The following is a 17,235-nucleotide window of genomic DNA, read 5'->3' as shown; positions in this document are numbered from 1 at the left end:
TCTCTCACTTTGCATTTTGTTAATTGATAAATATAATCTATTAACATGTCTATTTTTGAAAGCATTCTTACTTTACAGCATTTTTTCACACCTGCATAAAACTTTTGCATAGTACTGTATATATATATATATATAGAGAGAGAGAGATCGATCTATCTATCTATCTATCTATCTCTCTCTCTATCTATCTATTCCAAATCTCTTTTACTGACATGTCAATATAAAAGAGAAAAGCTAAGATTGTATTATATATAGAATACTTATACAAAACAGACATACTTTGTTTTGCGTTTGTTATTATAACAAACAAGCCACCTTGATTTCCATGATATTCAGACCCTCGAGTTAACAAATTGCATGCATTTGTTTTAAAATCATTGATTCATTTAAAAGGCTTAATATAAAATCTGTCAAAGGTTTCATGAAGCGAATTTCAGTTTGTAAATATCAGTTAGCCTCTCCTCTCCCCAGTGTTTCCTTTTTCCTAGGCTGTACTCTCCCGGCGGTAAGCCATTTGAAAATGGGCGAAGACGGACTGTGATGAAAGTGGCCCCTTTCCCTATCTTCTCCATGGAAACAACACGCAAAGCTGGTGCACTGGGAATACTGCAGAGGACATTTTCATGAAACAAGCGGAAGAACTACCTTCTATGTGTATGACAGTACAGTGGATACATTGAGAAGATATGTTTTTCGTTGTTTGAAGGAACAAAATCGGTTTCAAATTTCAGTTTGTACACTAGCGTTATAGTTCATGTTTTGGTAATAATATTAAGACATCTAATACCCTGATAGAATACCAAGTCTTCCTCTTTGCTATTATAGCAAATACAGAAAAAACGAGAATATTTTTGCTGTCAGCGATAATACAGTAACCACAATCCTCTGCGTGGAGTTTTACGATGAAAGAGATGGCGGATTGGTGTGTATCGAGGTAAATTTAAATATACATGTGTATCTTCCTTTACCTAAATATCTCTGGTCGGACTCGCAAACCTTGCATGTGTAATATTACGTTACAGATACTTTGTTTTGTTTAATATCGTAATTTGCAGAAAGTAAATAAATTAGTTAATTATAGAAACAAATAAAGCTTATTAAAATTACCGTTTGTTTTACAGTTTGTATTTCAGTGTTTATAATATAGGGCATGTTCACTTATTTAAAGTGTAACTATTATCTGTTTAATTTTTTTAGTACATTGATAATACTTTTTTGTGTCGTATATTAATCGTAGCACTTTGATATTGTTATGTCGTAGAAAAAGTTGAGTTTATTTTATAAAGTTTGCTATGTGTTTATGGAGCGAAGAAATATGTAATGTATTATTTGGACACATGTATTAAGTATTGATTCTAATGAATAATACATACTGTGTAGTTTCAGTGTATTGAATAAAACAACAAATCCGTATATTATTATTTATTTCTTAGCAGACGCCCTTATCCAGGGCGACTTACAATTGTTACAAGATATCACATCATTTTTACATACAATTACATTATTTTTTACATACAGTTACCCATTTATACAGTTGGGTTTTTACTGGAGCAATCTAGGTAAAGTACCTTGCTCAAGGGTACAGCAGCATAGGTTATTTCTACATTTCGTTGTATTTAAAAGAAAGGCACATATGTATAAACGATGTAGGTTAGGCATGTGTTTCTATATATAAAAGTACTGTATTTATATTAGTATGGGTGATATTAACATGTTGTTAAAAAATATCTTAATTAAAAGTGTTAATTTCTTAAAGGAAGTATGTCCCTTAGTGATTAATCATGGCGAACAATGTAACAATAAAGTTCTGTGGTAGAATTAATTAATTTTTAGTGGCCTAAAGAAAAAAATGGCAAAAACAATGTTTTACATTTGTACAAGATGTAAGGATACATATTTTTTTTTAAATTTACAGATGTGAGGTAGATGCTATAGACCACAATTATATTGATTTTATTTACTATAGAACTGAATACCTTGAAAGGTATATTTATACATGTATTTGTTTTCTACGGTTAATTAACATAGTTATTTATATTTTAATTCAATCTATATTTAATATAAGTGGGATCGAAGGTTCCTGACTAAATGTACAAATTCATTAAAATACCATTCATAATGTTAACGTTACAATATATTATTATTATTATTATTATTATTTATTTCTTAGCAGACGCCCTTATCCAGGGCGACTTACAATCGCAAGCAAATACAAATACATTCAAGTGTTACAATATAAGTCATACAATAAGAACAAGAAATACAATAATTCTCAAGTGTGACAAACCACAATTCAATAATACAGCAGATAATAGTGAAAGTTACATCAGGATATGATTAAATAGTGATAGTTACATCAGGATATGATTAAGTACAAAATACTACAGATTAAACACTTGGCAGATTACAATATTCTGAGGTACAGGATTAAATGCAGTAAAATAGGGGGCAGATAAGAGCAAAATAAAGCATATTTAAATGAAGGGTGATAGTGTCCCAGGATACAACAGAGGAGTTCTACAGGTGCTGTTTGAAGAGGTGAGTCTTAAGGAGGCGCCGGAATGTGGTCAGGGACTGGGCAGTCCTGACATCTGTAGGAAGGTCGTTCCACCACTGCGGAGCAAGGGTGGAGAAGGAGTGGGCTCGGGAGGCAGGGGAGCGTAGCGGAGGTAGAGCCAGTCTTCTAGTGCAGGCGGAGCGGAGAGGTCGAGTGGGGGTGTAGGGAGAGATGAGGGTCTGGAGGTAGCTGGGTGCAGTCTGATCAAGGCATCTGTAGGCTAGTACAAGAGTCTTGAACTGGATGCGAGCGGTGATCGGGAGCCAGTGGAGCGAGCGGAGTAGTGGAGTAGCGTGGGCGAAGCGAGGTAGAGAGAACACCAGGCGAGCAGCAGAGTTCTGGATGAGCTGGAGCGGACGGGTGGCGGACGCAGGGAGGCCAGCCAGGAGGGAGTTGCAGTAGTCTAGGCGGGAGAGTACCAGGGCCTGGACCAGGAGCTGGGTAGCATAGTTGGTGAGGAATATACCTTTTTGGAGGGGGAGGAGAGGAGGGGAGGTGGAGAGGGGGAGGGGAGGGGAGGGGTGGAGAGGGGGAGGGGAGGGGTGGAGAGGGGGAGGGGAGGGGAGGGGTGGAGAGGGGGAGGGGAGGGGAGGGGAGGGGGGGGGGGGGAGAGGGGAGGGGAGGGGGGGGGGGGGGGAGTGCGGAGCTTTGCATCTCTGCTTAATGAAAAACTGTGAGATTTGCATCGCAACAGAAAGTAAGCCACAGATGCTTAAATACAGTGGTAGTCCTGACAGTAAAATTTTGTACTGCAATGTCATTTTAATTCAAAGGCCATTACATGTAACAACACACTGCATTTCAACTAGGCACCCTCACGAGATGATCGCTTCTCAAGTATACTGTAGTAAAATAGGATTCTGCAGCCTTGAGTAAAGATAATTGTGATCATATAAGAAGTTGCTTACCCACGAGGACTTGTTTTGATTGTTTTGATGTATTGTCCTCAGTGATTGAGCACCATTGACATTTGTATACTGTATTTAAACTGCTGACGGTTGGAGGCGCTTTTGCTAATTGTAATGTGACGTGGTCAAGGGCAGTGTAAATGATCAGGCTGGAGTCTTGATTTACAGTTTAAAACTGGTGTTGGTTTTATTTTTCTTACAGTGCGGTGGGGAAACAACTGCTAATAAAACAAACAAACAAACAAACAAAATAAACCTAGCTTTCAGTTGGAGCACTAAGTAAACAATACTTTGTGTGGTCCCTGTGCATACATGCGGGAACTCATGACATCTAGTGGTCAACACATTACACTGCAGGGAACTAAGCTTTAATTCTCAAACTAACATACTGATTCAGCAGCACTTCACCACAGTGATCATATCAGTCCGCTTTTAAGAATCAAATCATCCAGAACGCACATTACACACACTATAGGAAGCGCGCATCTAAAACATTGTACAACTTTAAAGGACAAGTAAATTGCTTTTTCTCACACTAAAAAGCTGTACAATTGACCAGATTGACGAGACTTCAGCAGTGAAAATCCTGTTTGTTACATAATCTCTAGTAAAGGCCATACCAAGATGGAAGTAGCCCTGTCAAGCTGCTTTGACCAAATAGTTCAACAGTTCATTGTACACTAGCTTTTTAAGTAGCATGTATCATGGGTACCAACAAAGGGAAAAAAAGAATCAACTTTGGACTAAAATACATCTTACATTAGCATAGCTGTATTATTGCTGCCGTCTACTGACAACACCAGACTTGAGCAAATTCATTGCGCAAGACTTTAAGTACGAAAACATGAAAAAGAAAAACTTATACAGGCTTATAAGACAAATACAGGCTTTTCAGCTTGTTGCAAGACTTAACGCAGTCCAGAAAGTCCCGGCTGTATTAGCATCTACTGGATCCCCAATAACAACAACATTATATATACAGTGCCTTGTAAAAGTATTCAGACCTCTGACCAATTCTCTCATATTACTGAATTACAAATGGTACATTGAAATTTCGTTCTGTTTGATATTTTAGTTTAAAACACTGAAACTCAAAATCAATTATTGTAAGGTGACATTGGTTTTATGTTGGGAAATATTTTTAAGAAAAATAAAAAACTGAAATATCTTGCTTGCATAAGTATTCAACCCCTGTGCTGTGGAAGCTCCCAGTTTACACCGATGAAAAAAATTGCCCTAACGAGGACACAATTACCTTACCATTGGCCTCCACCTGTGAACCATTAGTTGCTGTCACATTTTCTGGATAAAAACCACACTATTGAAGGATCATTGGTCAGGCTGTGAATCTGAAGGAAAATGAAGACTAAAGAGCGTTCTACAGAAGTTAGAGATAAAGTAATACACATGCATAGATTAGGGAACGGGTACAAAATAATATCCAAAGTGTTTGGATATCCCAGTGAGCACAGTTGGATCAATAATCAGGAAGTGGAAGCTGCACCACACCACCCAGACACTGCCAAGAAAAGGCTGTCCTTCAAAACTCAGCGCTCAAACAAGGAGACTTGTGAGAGAAGCCACAGAGAGGCCAACAATCACTTTGAAGGAGCTACAGAGTTCAGTGGCTGGGAGTGGAGTAATGGTGCACCAGTCAACCATATCAAGAGCTCTGCACAACACTGGCCTGTATGGGAGGGTGGCAAGAAAGAAGCCGTTACTCAAAAAGTACCATCTGAAAGCACGTCTGGAGTTTGCCAGAAAGCATGAGAGTGACCCAGCTGCGATGTGGGAAAAGGTTTTGTGGTCAGATGAGGCCAAGATAGAGCTTTTTGGCCAAAACTCAAAGCGCTATGTGTGGCGCAAACCTAACACTGCCCATGCCTCAAGACACACCATCCCTACAGTGAAGTATGGTGGCGGCAGCAGTGTATTTGCTTACGATTGTAAGTCGCCCTGGATAAGGGCATCTGCTAAGAAATAAATAATAATAATGCTGTGGGGATGCTTCTCATCAGCAGGGACTGGGCATCTTGTTAAAATTGAAGGAAGAATGGATGGAGCAAAATACAGGGAAATACTGCAAGAGAACCTGCTTCAGTCCGCTAAAAAAACTGAAGCTTGGGAGGAAATCCACCTTTCAGCAGGGCAATGATCCCAAGCACAAGGCCAAAGCAACATTTGAGTGGCTCAAGAACAAAAAGGTGAATGTCCTACAGTGGCCCAGTCAAAGTCCTGATCTCAATCCCATTGAGAATCTGTGGCACTATTTGAAAATTGCGGTCCACAAGCGTCGTCCAACCAACCTGAAGCAAATCTGCCAAGAAGAATGGGCCAAAATCACTCCGACACTGTGTGCAAAGCTGGTACATACTTACCCCAAAAGACTTAAAGCTGTTATTGCAGCGAAAGGTGGCTCTACCAAGTATTAATATGTGGGGGTTGAATACTTATGCAAGCAAGATATTTCAGTTTTTTTATTTTTCTTAAAAATATTTCCCAACATAAAACCAATGTCACCTTACAATAATTGATTTTGAGTTTCAGTGTTTTAAAATAAAATATCAAACAGAACGAAATTTCAATGTACCATTTGTAATTCAGTAATATGAGAGAATTGGTGCCATAGAGATATAAGATTTCCCCAAGTTTCACATCTTTAGGTCAAACGGTTTTTATGTGAGAGGTCACCAAATATTTGGCCCGAAATGGCTCGCAGATCAGACCAATAACTGTTTTATTGTTAATTTTTTTTGCTTTTTTTTGTATTTATGTAATGCTATCTCTGTTTTTGTTTTATTTCTTGTAGTTTTTGTATTACATTTGGTGGCCAAGTGAGACAGGCTGCACTTAGTGTTTTAACACAAACTAAAAACTTTGTAGAAACCCAGTTTAAGAAAGCTGTACGTTATCAGTAGTCGGACATTAAACATTAAAATATACCCTCCTATATTTTTATATTAATTAGGTTATTTGCATTTAGAAGGATAATTTCTCTGGCTAAAAAAAAACAACAAAAAAACACACAACCCGAAAGTACTACCAAAATAGAGTGAGAAAAACAGTGAAACTTATTTTTCTTTTTCCATGGAAAAGGTTTAGAGCATGCAAGCTGGCTTGGCATTTGAGACCATGAAACATTAACGGCAGTAGTTCTTCAGTCACTTGGTTTCAGCCTTTAAAAGCAAAGTCCTTTTCTTTGTACTGTTTTCTTTGTACTGTACAGTTATTTTCCAGGAGAGATAAAAAAAATCCATTGTCAATGCCTGAGATAAGGAGTTTTATTTTATTCTTAAACTCAAATATAGTTGAAATAATTTACCTTCAACATGTCATGTGTTCTTTAGAGATGCTCTGAGACTGACCTTGTTGGGGTATAGGCCTAGTACTTCAGAAACTAGGAAGAGTACTTCAGCTACTGGAATCACATCCCAAAGCGCCTGTCAATGGGTTTAAGCCAGTGGTAGTAAGCAGTGGTGCAAAAGGTTGGCCATCATTTAGTATTACAAGGGAACAACTTAGAATACGCGTTTACCATCACTGAAATATCAAGGTTGTTGTCTGCGAGGAGGATGACGCACTATGTCCTTTCTGTTAAAGAAACGTACAGCACTGTATCTGATGAAGAATTGAACTCCCTGTTGACCTGAATATTTTTCAGAATTTCCTGATTCTGGTTACAAGAAGGTGGATGGCTTTTTGAAGTGTTGGTGTAAGGTAAGGCTTTTTTGGTAACTACAGCAATTAAACAATTGTAGGACCTTTCTTGAAACAAAGGCATACCAGTATTTCAGTCTACTGTAGGAAAGCCCACCCAGCCAACAGAGTAAACCCAATTTGTGACTAATTTTAAAGATCATATAGCCAATAAATGGCAACATAATGCTAGACACTAACCTTTTTCTAGCACGATTTAGGTGTACATTTTAACTATAAATATGATATTGCGCGACAAATTACTTAATATCAGTTTTCTACAGTAATATCCCTATAGAGTTCAAAATTAACATATTCAATGTAACTGTATTAATGTTGACTGTAGCTTTAAAGACGCATAATTTGTACAAATTTTTTTCCAAAAAGGCATCTGGCTTTCAAAATATTCTTACTCCTACAGATCATGTCTGGAATGAGAAATAGGATAGGATTGGTGGTACCATAATAGTTTAAACTCAAATGTTTTTTTTTTTTTTTTTTTTATTAGAGTACAACAACACAGAATCAAAGAGACCACAAGGAATGTCGATCCCTTAGGACACTCTTTTGACGACTTAGCATGAATGTTGTCCAACGAAGAGGTTACAGAGTCCCTTCAATTTGATATATAGATGGGAATCTATTCAGTAAGTACAGCAATACAACTTGTAAAGCATAATTAAAAATATGAACACAAACATCAATAGCTCCTAAACTTAAATTATGTCCTATTTCCCCTATAGTTTGAGGATTGTAATTCATGGTGGCATTGATGGCTACAGTAGGGAAATAGTATATCTAAAAGCCAGCAATAACAACAGAGCTTCTACATTTTTTGAAAATGTCATTGAAGCTGTATATATGTTGAGCATCGTCTTCTTGAACCAGGTGTTTTTAATCGTTTATAATACATATTTTTTATGTGTTGGGTGGATAAGTAAATTGATTTAAAAAAAACGCTAAGGGCCAGATTTTCATGACGTCACAAAGTAGTGGTCGGTCTTCTCATTTTCATTTAAAGTAGGAGGCTAAAAATCTCAAGTAGAAGGCAGAGGGGTATGGGGGTCCTCCCCCAGCACGGGTGCAAGTGGCAACGCTGTCCCATCCCCCACCCCACCGAAAACGAATTTCAGGATTTTACAGGGCTCTAAATCATGCATATCCTGAGTATAATGCCTTTATAGGGAACCAAAAGTCCAAATAAGTGTATAACTTAGTTCATTTTTTTATTATTATAGGCATGAGATTTAAAGAGCAAGTAAAAGTTATGTATGTGTCTATGAAAAGCAATTACAAAATTATTTATTTATATTAGAATTTTAAAACCACAAACTTGTCTTAGTACACAGTAAATTTCAAAGTAAGTAAAGTCCACATATTTAAGCACACTGTGTTTGGTTTTGCAATAATTACACACAGAAAAATAGTGGTGAAAGAAAGACTGAACCAGACACCAATGAAACAGATAAATTATATTTCAGGCACAAAAACAAACAGTGTCACATTATATATATATATATATATATATATATATATATATATATATATATATATATATATATATATATACCATAATACCAAGTGAGACAGAAGAGAAAAATGTGAAGCAATTAAGGACGATAAGAAGCCGTATTAATTGGTAGTAAATTTGAAAATTTGAAAATCTATGAAAAAGACCTAGGAGTTTATGTTGACTCAGAAATGTCTTCATCTAGACAATGTGGGGAAGCTATAAAAAAGGCCAACAAAATGGTCAGATATTTAATGAAAAGTGTTGAATTTAAATCAAGGGAAGTAATGTTAAAACTTTACAATGCATTAGTAAGACATCATCTAGAATATTGTGTTCAGTTTTGGTCACTTCGCTACAAAAAGGATATTGCTGCTCTAGAAAGAGTGCAAAGAAGAGAGACCAGAATTATTCCGGGTTTAAAAGGCATGTCATATGCAGACAGGCTAAAAGAATTTAATCTATTCAGTCTTGGACAAAGAAGACTATGTGGTGATCTGATTCAAGCATTCAGAATTCTAAAAGGTGTCGACCCAGCGGACTTTTTCAACCTGAAAAAAGAAAAAGTACCAGGGGTCACAAATGGAGATTAGATAAAGGGGCATTCAGAACAGAAAATAGGAGGCACTTTTTTACACAGAGAATTATGGGAGTCTGGAACCAACTCCCCAGTAATGTTGTTGAAGCTGACACCCTGGGATCCTTCAAGAAGCTGCTTGATGAGATTCTGGGATCAATAAGCTACTAACAACCATCAAGAATGATAATATGTACATTTAAAAACATTATAGTTCCATATTAAAAACAACCTCCCCCAAAAAAACTTATCTTGTTGTATTGCAGTTGCATAGTTATACAGGTCTTGGCGTAGTTTCCAAAAATCAGCGGTTACTAATGTAAGACAGCAGTCTGTTTATTGCAAATTATAAATGCAAATATTTTTAGGACTGTATTACAATGACATTTGTGACTTCTATATCTGTGAAAGCCTGTTAAAAATAAACAAAATAACCACTGCACATGCTGTCCTGTCAATTCTGTTACTTTTGTCAATACTGTTACTATGTTGTCAACTATGTTACTTGCAAATATATTACTCCAAAATATTTAATTTTGTCCTTTGTAGTAAACTAACTTGATTTATCCAATAGCAAAAGGTAAGAAAAAGATCCATCCTAAATGTTTTGTGAAAATTAAGCTGGTATCTGACACTTTTATGTAAAAATGTCAGTGCTTAAAAGTTCTATTTGTAGATTCCGTAATATTATTGAGACTAAAAATGGAATTCTTTGATAATTATTTTTTTATGCTTCAAGAATTGCATTTAGGGACATAGTATTTGTCTAAAAATGTTTGAATTGAAATGTATACAGCTTAAACACTTTTTCAGAGAGTTACTTATGTGTCCGTAACAGAGTTGACGCAAAATATAGTTTAAACAGGAATTTATGGCTTTTAATTTACAGATTTTCTGTTGTTAAGCTTGGCAAAAGTTTTTTTTGGTTCATTTTAAATGTTTTGTTTATGATAAAAAATGTTTATTTCCCCAAATACACACTGATTTTCATTTTTTTCACAAGGTCCAAAAGGCACCCTATTGGAAGAATGACCCGGCTAACTAATGCCACTGTTTAATAAAACAAACCCAGCATATTTCTTTTTTAAACCTTGTTGGTTGATATACCTTATTCTGTTATTACTTCTTAGTTAATTTCTTCAAAATTGTACAGCATTTAAAAATGCAGTGAAAAGGCAGTGTGCTAGCATACATATTTATGAACAAACCAGTTATTATACCACGCTGAATGAATCTTTTAAATGTAGCGGTGCAGTGGTGGAATTAGCTTTCATTTTCAAAACAGCTCGGTTGTCATACAACGCAGGATTCAATTATATTGTGGCACACGTTACTTTTTTTTTTTTTTTTTTTTTAATCGCTATCTTTATAGTATGATTTGTTAGTTACCGAAATCTCAGTCAACAACTGAATAATTTTGTACCACTTAATTTGCACCGATGAAACATAACCTGGTTAACCGTACTGATGGCATATCAAATGCTTAAATGACAGATATGGTTGCATGCTTGTAGAAGTTAAGAATAAAACAAAATACATTTCAACAAGGAATTGCATTAGTTCCATTACATAGTTGAGCACAAGGTGGTTTCAATAAATACTTTCTGATTTAAATATTGGTCTACTATGTGATGTGTTTATTTTTATATAGCGACTTTCTGTTATTTGGAATGTAATAAATGAGAACCAAAACGGTGAGTTTTTTCCCCCTTCACTTTACAACGCCATTTCCACATTTGATTTATTTGAAGTGTTAAAGTTAAATTTCAGTTTTTGTTTGCTTGTTCAGTTACAAAAAGCCATATATATATATATATATATATATATATATATATATATATATATATATATATATATATATAGTTATATAGTTATAAATTGAATATTTGAATAAATTTTTTGTTTGTTTGTTTGTTTTCAGAGAATGGAATATGCATTAGCATTCCTGCATCGAAGGGAGAGAAGAAGGAGATACCAAAATAGAGTTTTCCGAACCCGTGTCTCATTTTTAAACCCATCAGACAGTGAATGCATAAGTCACCTCCAACTAAGCAAGCAAATTATAGCTGATATCTGCCAGTTACTACAGGCAGATCTGGAAAGAGATACTGGAAGATATAACACATTGCCTGTTGCATTAAAGGTCACAGCTGCACTAGCTTTTTTTGCCACTGGTTCCTTTCAGAGGACTGTAGGTGCTATTGCAGGTATTAGCCAGTCGGCTGTAAACGGTGCAGTACATGAAGTTACTGCAGCTTTAGTGAAGCGTGCAGGGCAATTTATTCGTTTTCCCATGTCTCACGAGCTGCAAGAGCAAACTAGGCAGGAGTTTTTTTTAAAGTTTGGGTTTCCTAGAGTCCTTGGTGCCATCGATTGCACACATGTGCAGCTACAAGCACCGATGCAGAATAGCCACATTTACATAAATCGTAAAGGTGTCTATTCTGTGAACGTGCAAGTAGTCTGTGATGCAAACAACATCATCACACATGTGTTTGCTAATTATCCCGGTTCCGCTCATGATTCGTTTATCCTTGCTAATTCACAGATGCCAGGGGTGTTTGAGCAGGATGACAGTCTGAGCGGTTGGCTGATAGGGGACAATGGTTACCCATTGAAACGGTGGCTTATGACACCTTTTTGCAACCCAAGTACTCCTGCTGAACACAGGTATAACCGAGCCATCACCTCTACTCGATCTGTCATTGAGAGTACATTTGGAATGTTAAAAATGCGTTTCAGATGTTTGGATCGTTCAGATCTTACACTACAATACAGTCCTCAGAACGTCAGCAAGTTTTTTGTGGCATGTTGTGTTTTGCACAATATTGCCATACGCAATGGATGTCGTATTGACCTTCCAGAGGACACGTTACAAGCTTTTAGGGAATATGAGGCAGGTCTTCATGTTCCCATTGGAGAAGCTCCAGTTGCCGCTACCGCAAGACAGATCAGGGAGCACCTTGTACAGAAGTTTTTTAGCCAATAGTAAGTATGTATTTTTTGTATATGTAGTGATTTAAATGATGCACTAGACATTGTATTACATATACTATTTTTTTTTTTTTCCTTTTTTTTTTAAATTTAGTCGTTGCCAATTAGTTTTTATTATTTTCTCCCCAATTTGAAATGCCCAATTATTTTTTTTAGGCTCAGCTCACCGCTACCACCCCTGCGCTGACTCGGGAGGGTGATGATGAACACACTCGAAGATGAACACACGCTGTCCTCCGAAGCGTGTGCCGTCAGCCGCCCGCTTCTTTACACTCTGCAGACTCACCATGCAGCCGCCTCAGAACTACAGCGTCGGAGGACAATGCAGCTCTGGGCAGCTTACAGGCAAGCCCGCAGGCGCCCGGCCAGACTACAGGGATCGCTGGTGCACGGTGAGCCGAGGACACCCTGGCCGACCTAACCCTCCCTCCCCCCGGACGATGCTCGGCCAATTGAGCGCCGCCCCCTGGGAGCTCCCGTCCACGGTCGGCTGTGGAATAGCCTGGACTCGAACCGGCGACGTCCAGGCTATAGAGCGCATCCTGCACTCTAGCGAGTGCTTTTACTGGTTGCGCTACTCGGGAGCCCACATATACTATTTTTTTGTCGGCTAACCATGTATTTTAATTTTAAAACAACTTGTTTTTGTGGAAAAAGGACACATCTTTGTAAATGCCTGAGTTCACTCTAAAACCAGGCACGCTAGAAGACCTTGCCACTCACGGCAGCGAAATACTCACTTAAAATAAAAAATGCCATAATCCACTCACTGATAACAAACTATACCTGACCCGACACTTCTTGTCGGGTCCCATTGGGCTCGGGTCGGGTAGCAAGGCTCTAGTCCCTACTATGAGCAACACTAATTTTTCCTTGCATAAGACAAAAAAAAAAAAAAGGCGCTGGATGTTAGTTGACTTTTTTTTTTTTTTATTAAACTGAAATGTTTACCTAACACGAAAAATAAATTACACACTCATTTCTATTACACATATAATATTACAGTTACTAGGAAACCTGTCCACAATAAAAAAAACACCACCCAATACAACATTATCCAATCATTGGTTAGCCCTGTTGTCTTTGCAGCCAATCATAGTAAGAATAAGAAATTGGAAGTGAGGTAGAGTGCAGCGTACACACTCCCCTACTCAAATCCAGCTGGCTGTGAAACACCCCCCCACACAAAACCCAACTTTTTTCCTCTTTTGCATTAAGTTCTATAAGGAATAAATGTCAGCATGGTAAACAAGTAAGTACTTATTTCTCTTTACTACTTTAAACCATGTTCTAAGTTTAAGCACTGTAGAAATACATTTCTAAAACTGCATTCTTGAAAAATACGTAATTTAATTGTTTACTGAAAACAAAGACTAATGAAAAATAATAATCATGTAAGTTATATATTTTGAGCTTCTTAATTCATATCAAAAAGTTACTGTGTGATTAAGTATTCTGTGTTTTGCTTCTAATCTCCACTCATTCCTAGCACACGCCATCACTGTTTGCAAGCAACGTCAATGAATTCACCTGGCAAATTCAGTCAAATTGATCAGAATGATAGGACAGAAGGCCTGAGTGATAGCAAAATAAAAAATAAAAAAAACACAACAGAATAACTTAATACCACTTAATTTACCAAAATGAGAATGATTTATTATGGATGCTGGAAAAACACATTAACAATACGCTGTGCAGCGACAACCTAGAAATCTGTCTTGTGTGAGCTTCATGTTTTTGTTCCATTATGAACCTACACAAAAGGGGAATACCAGGGGCAGCCGGGTAACAGTGTTCGCTTGCTCACTGAACCCCCAGTCTTTTATTAATGAATTGCGCTTCCCTTCTTCTGGGTGATGTGGTTTTCATTTCTCCCTCTCACGTGACACTGGCACATCAACAATGCCGTTCATCCCATGTGTAATGGGTTAAAGCCAGGCTGTGCTAGCTCAGAAATGCGAGCACCCAAATCCGCCGTGCACATGTGCAGTAGCAGCCAGCCGTCAGCCAGGACTGGCTATGATTGGCTTAAAAATGTATGGATGGAGTGCAGCTGGTTAGAGAACACAGTGATCAGGCGATCAGCGCACATGTGCCAAGACAACAAAGGCTATAAATATGAGCTGCATGACTTCGGCTCTTCTCAGTCTTGCATAGTGTGTTACTTTGTGGAAAGACAGAAAACATTTAAGCTGTTTAAATATTAAAATAAAATTCACAAGTTAATTATCTTTGTCTAAGTTTAAATTAATGTTATTTGTCTTATTTGTTCAACTTTGTTCTTTTCACAGTTTTAATCTGCTTTTATTTTGCCTGGTGTGTCGCTTTTTCTCTCGAGGCTGCTGCCCTTCAGCAGTGCCTTAATTTAAGCTCAGTAATATCTTGCTGTGGTCGGTCATTTTTCCTTTTTTACTGTTGGTAAGTCAATAAAAGTATCTGTGTAGTTTTAATGTATAGGTTTTGACGCTAAGTGTATAAAAAACAACTCTGAAGTTGACACCTCTATGAAAAGTCCAGCTCACGCAAAGCTGCAGCTAATTTATGCGTGACGTCACACCAGGACAAGCTCGCCATCCCGCCCGCTGCTTTCCTGCATTACTGCTTACCAAAACACAACACACCCAGGGGAGAGATACCATGGTAAATAGGTGTGTAATATATGGTTGCTCCAACACAGCAGGGCCATTGGTATCTCTCCATGAGTTTCCTAAAGAGACGGTACGGTGTAAATTCGTGAGGAGGACCAGGGATTGGGATGCTAAGCCCAACAGCAGCTGCATCTGCAGCACCCACTTTACCAGAGACAGCTTTATTAATTTAATTATGTTTAATGATGTGGGTGCTGTTAAAGTTAAATTAAATAAGGATGCAGTACCATCCATTTATCCGGATGGTACCTGCAGGACAGCAGTATCATCATCTTCTAGTAAAAAAAGTAAAATCACTGGGACTCAAGCGGCTGCCAGGAAAAAATGAGGTGCAAATAAGTTATTTCATTATAATTCTCTCTTACTGTTTGAAAATATGTATAAAGTGACCCGCTTATATAGCCAACAACATCCCATGTACATTATTAATAAATAATGTGATAAAATGATCATGTTGTCACGTTCTCGTATGCATTCCTGTGAAGTCTCTCGATTTCGTCGGGACATTCCCGTCTAAGATCTTCCGCCGGATTATTTAGATCACTAATCTTAACAAACTTCAACTTTATTTATTTATTATTATTTTCCCCATCCGACCTGTGAAAATGTCTGAGGCTACTTTATGGTGTTCACGTAGGCTATATCAGATTCTAATAGTCTACAAGTTAAGAATAAAGTATTATTTACTGTATATGTAAGAATTATTATATTTGTTCGGAGAAAGTTGTGCAGTAAGTCCGAAAAAGGAGACCTCTGGCTGTCGTGTTTCCATAAGTTGACAGGTATTACTGTACTTATTATGCATGTTACATTGCAGCTGATCTGTTGCCATGTGGCATAGTTGAAACATACAATTGATAATTTAACCTCTTGTTTGATTAATATCTAAATTCCAGTAATGCGCTACAGCAGGGATGCATAGATGCAACAATCGAGCGATATTCAGCCTGTTTTCTATGCTGGATGCAGTGGTGTTGTAAACCCAGTCACTTGTGGTGTCCCCCAAGCATCAGTTCTTGGGCCCCTTCTCTTCAATATCTACATGCTTCCCTTGGGTCATCACATCCGCCACACAGCCTCATGTTTCACTCCTATGCTGACAACACCCAGCTCTACTTAAAACTCGACCCTGGTAGCCCCTCTACCATGGTCCGGCTCTCGGCTTGCATTCAAGACATCGAGGCCTGGATGTCAGCCAATTTTCTTCAGCTGAACACTAGCAAATCTAAACTCCTTCTAGTAGGATCTAAAACTCAACTTAATCTAATATAGCTGCCCTGAACCTCGGAAACTGTCTGCTGCTGCCTTCCTCCACAGTACCAAGCCTTGGTGTACTTCTTGACAGCAACCTCTCCTTTGATGCCCACATCTCCTCAGTGGTCAAATCTTCCTTCTACCATCTTCGAAACATCTCCAAAGTCCGTCCCTACCTCTCCCAGATGCGGAGATACTTTGTCATGCATTTGTCTCCTCTCGACTCGACTACTGCAACTCTCTATATGGTGGTCTCCCGGCACACACCATAAACTGACTGCAGCTCGTCCAGAATGTCGCTGCCAGGATCCTTACCAGATGTAAAAAACGTGATCACATCACCCACCGTCTTGCCCAGCTGCACTGGTTACCTGTAAAGTTCAGAATTATTTTTAAAACTCTCCTGCTCAACTACAATGCCCTTCATTACACAGGTCCAGAGTACCTCCTCAACCTTGGCTCCACTGATAGACTTTGGGCAGGAGAACTCTGGGCTGGCCTGACATCATTGTCCTGTTGTTGATCTGTCATCTCATCCACCCTTTGTTCTTCCCTTCTAGGGCTGGTGTGACGGAGGTGTGTTGGGTCTTCCTCTGCATTCTGTTGAATGGGATCTAGAAATGAAACGGCAAACAAAGCAAAGAACCAACTTTTTTGCTGTTTTTTTTTTTTTGGTTTGTTTTTTGTTTACTATATAACTTAATTGCAGCACCAATAAAATGTACATTGGGCTCTATTCATTATTAATTGTTGTTGCTTTTGTCATTTTGCAATAGCCCAGCACATGCTTTTACTATGCATTCATTAAACGAAATAGACAGCACTTTTGAGAATGATTTTTAATTAATCATATAGGTTTATAATCCATAGATAAATAAAAACATGCCAAATACATATACAATTATTTTAAACAGTGAGGGCTTGAAATATATAAGCCAGTTACACCATTCCAATAGGGCCTTTTGTGTAGCCAGCACAAGTCCAGTTGGAAAAAATAACAATAATTATATATATATTACATTAGGGGAAATAATTACCTGGAGATGGAAGACCCACTCCAGCAGTGACAGCAGCCACAGCACTGAAAGACC

At 37.9% G+C, this 17,235-nt stretch overlaps 1 protein-coding gene across 3 annotated transcripts; it reads left to right on the top strand.

Moving 5' to 3' along the window:
- Positions 1-108: 108 nt before the first annotated feature.
- LOC117420746 (putative nuclease HARBI1) lies at positions 109-16,891 on the top strand. Of its 3 annotated transcripts, XR_009329126.1 has the most exons (6): positions 109-934; positions 7,127-7,182; positions 7,670-7,808; positions 11,170-12,236; positions 12,399-12,634; positions 16,705-16,891. XR_009329126.1 is itself a non-coding variant. In XM_034922011.2 (5 exons), coding segments are annotated over exons 3-5 (1,083 nt in total). In that variant the 5' UTR covers positions 109-934; positions 7,127-7,182; positions 7,670-7,793; the 3' UTR covers positions 16,706-16,891. The 3 variants fall into 3 exon arrangements, 2 of the variants coding, with proteins under 2 accessions (XP_034777902.1, XP_058882743.1); XM_034922011.2 differs by lacking the exon at positions 12,399-12,634; XM_059026760.1 differs by lacking the exon at positions 109-934 and having other exon boundaries at positions 6,941-7,182; positions 12,399-16,891.
- The last annotated feature ends 344 nt before the right edge of the window (positions 16,892-17,235 follow it).

This window comes from Acipenser ruthenus, chromosome 1, assembly GCF_902713425.1.
Source record: "Acipenser ruthenus chromosome 1, fAciRut3.2 maternal haplotype, whole genome shotgun sequence".
Classification (NCBI taxonomy): Eukaryota; Metazoa; Chordata; class Actinopteri; order Acipenseriformes; family Acipenseridae; genus Acipenser; species Acipenser ruthenus.
This window is presented reverse-complemented; position numbering and strand designations above follow the sequence as displayed.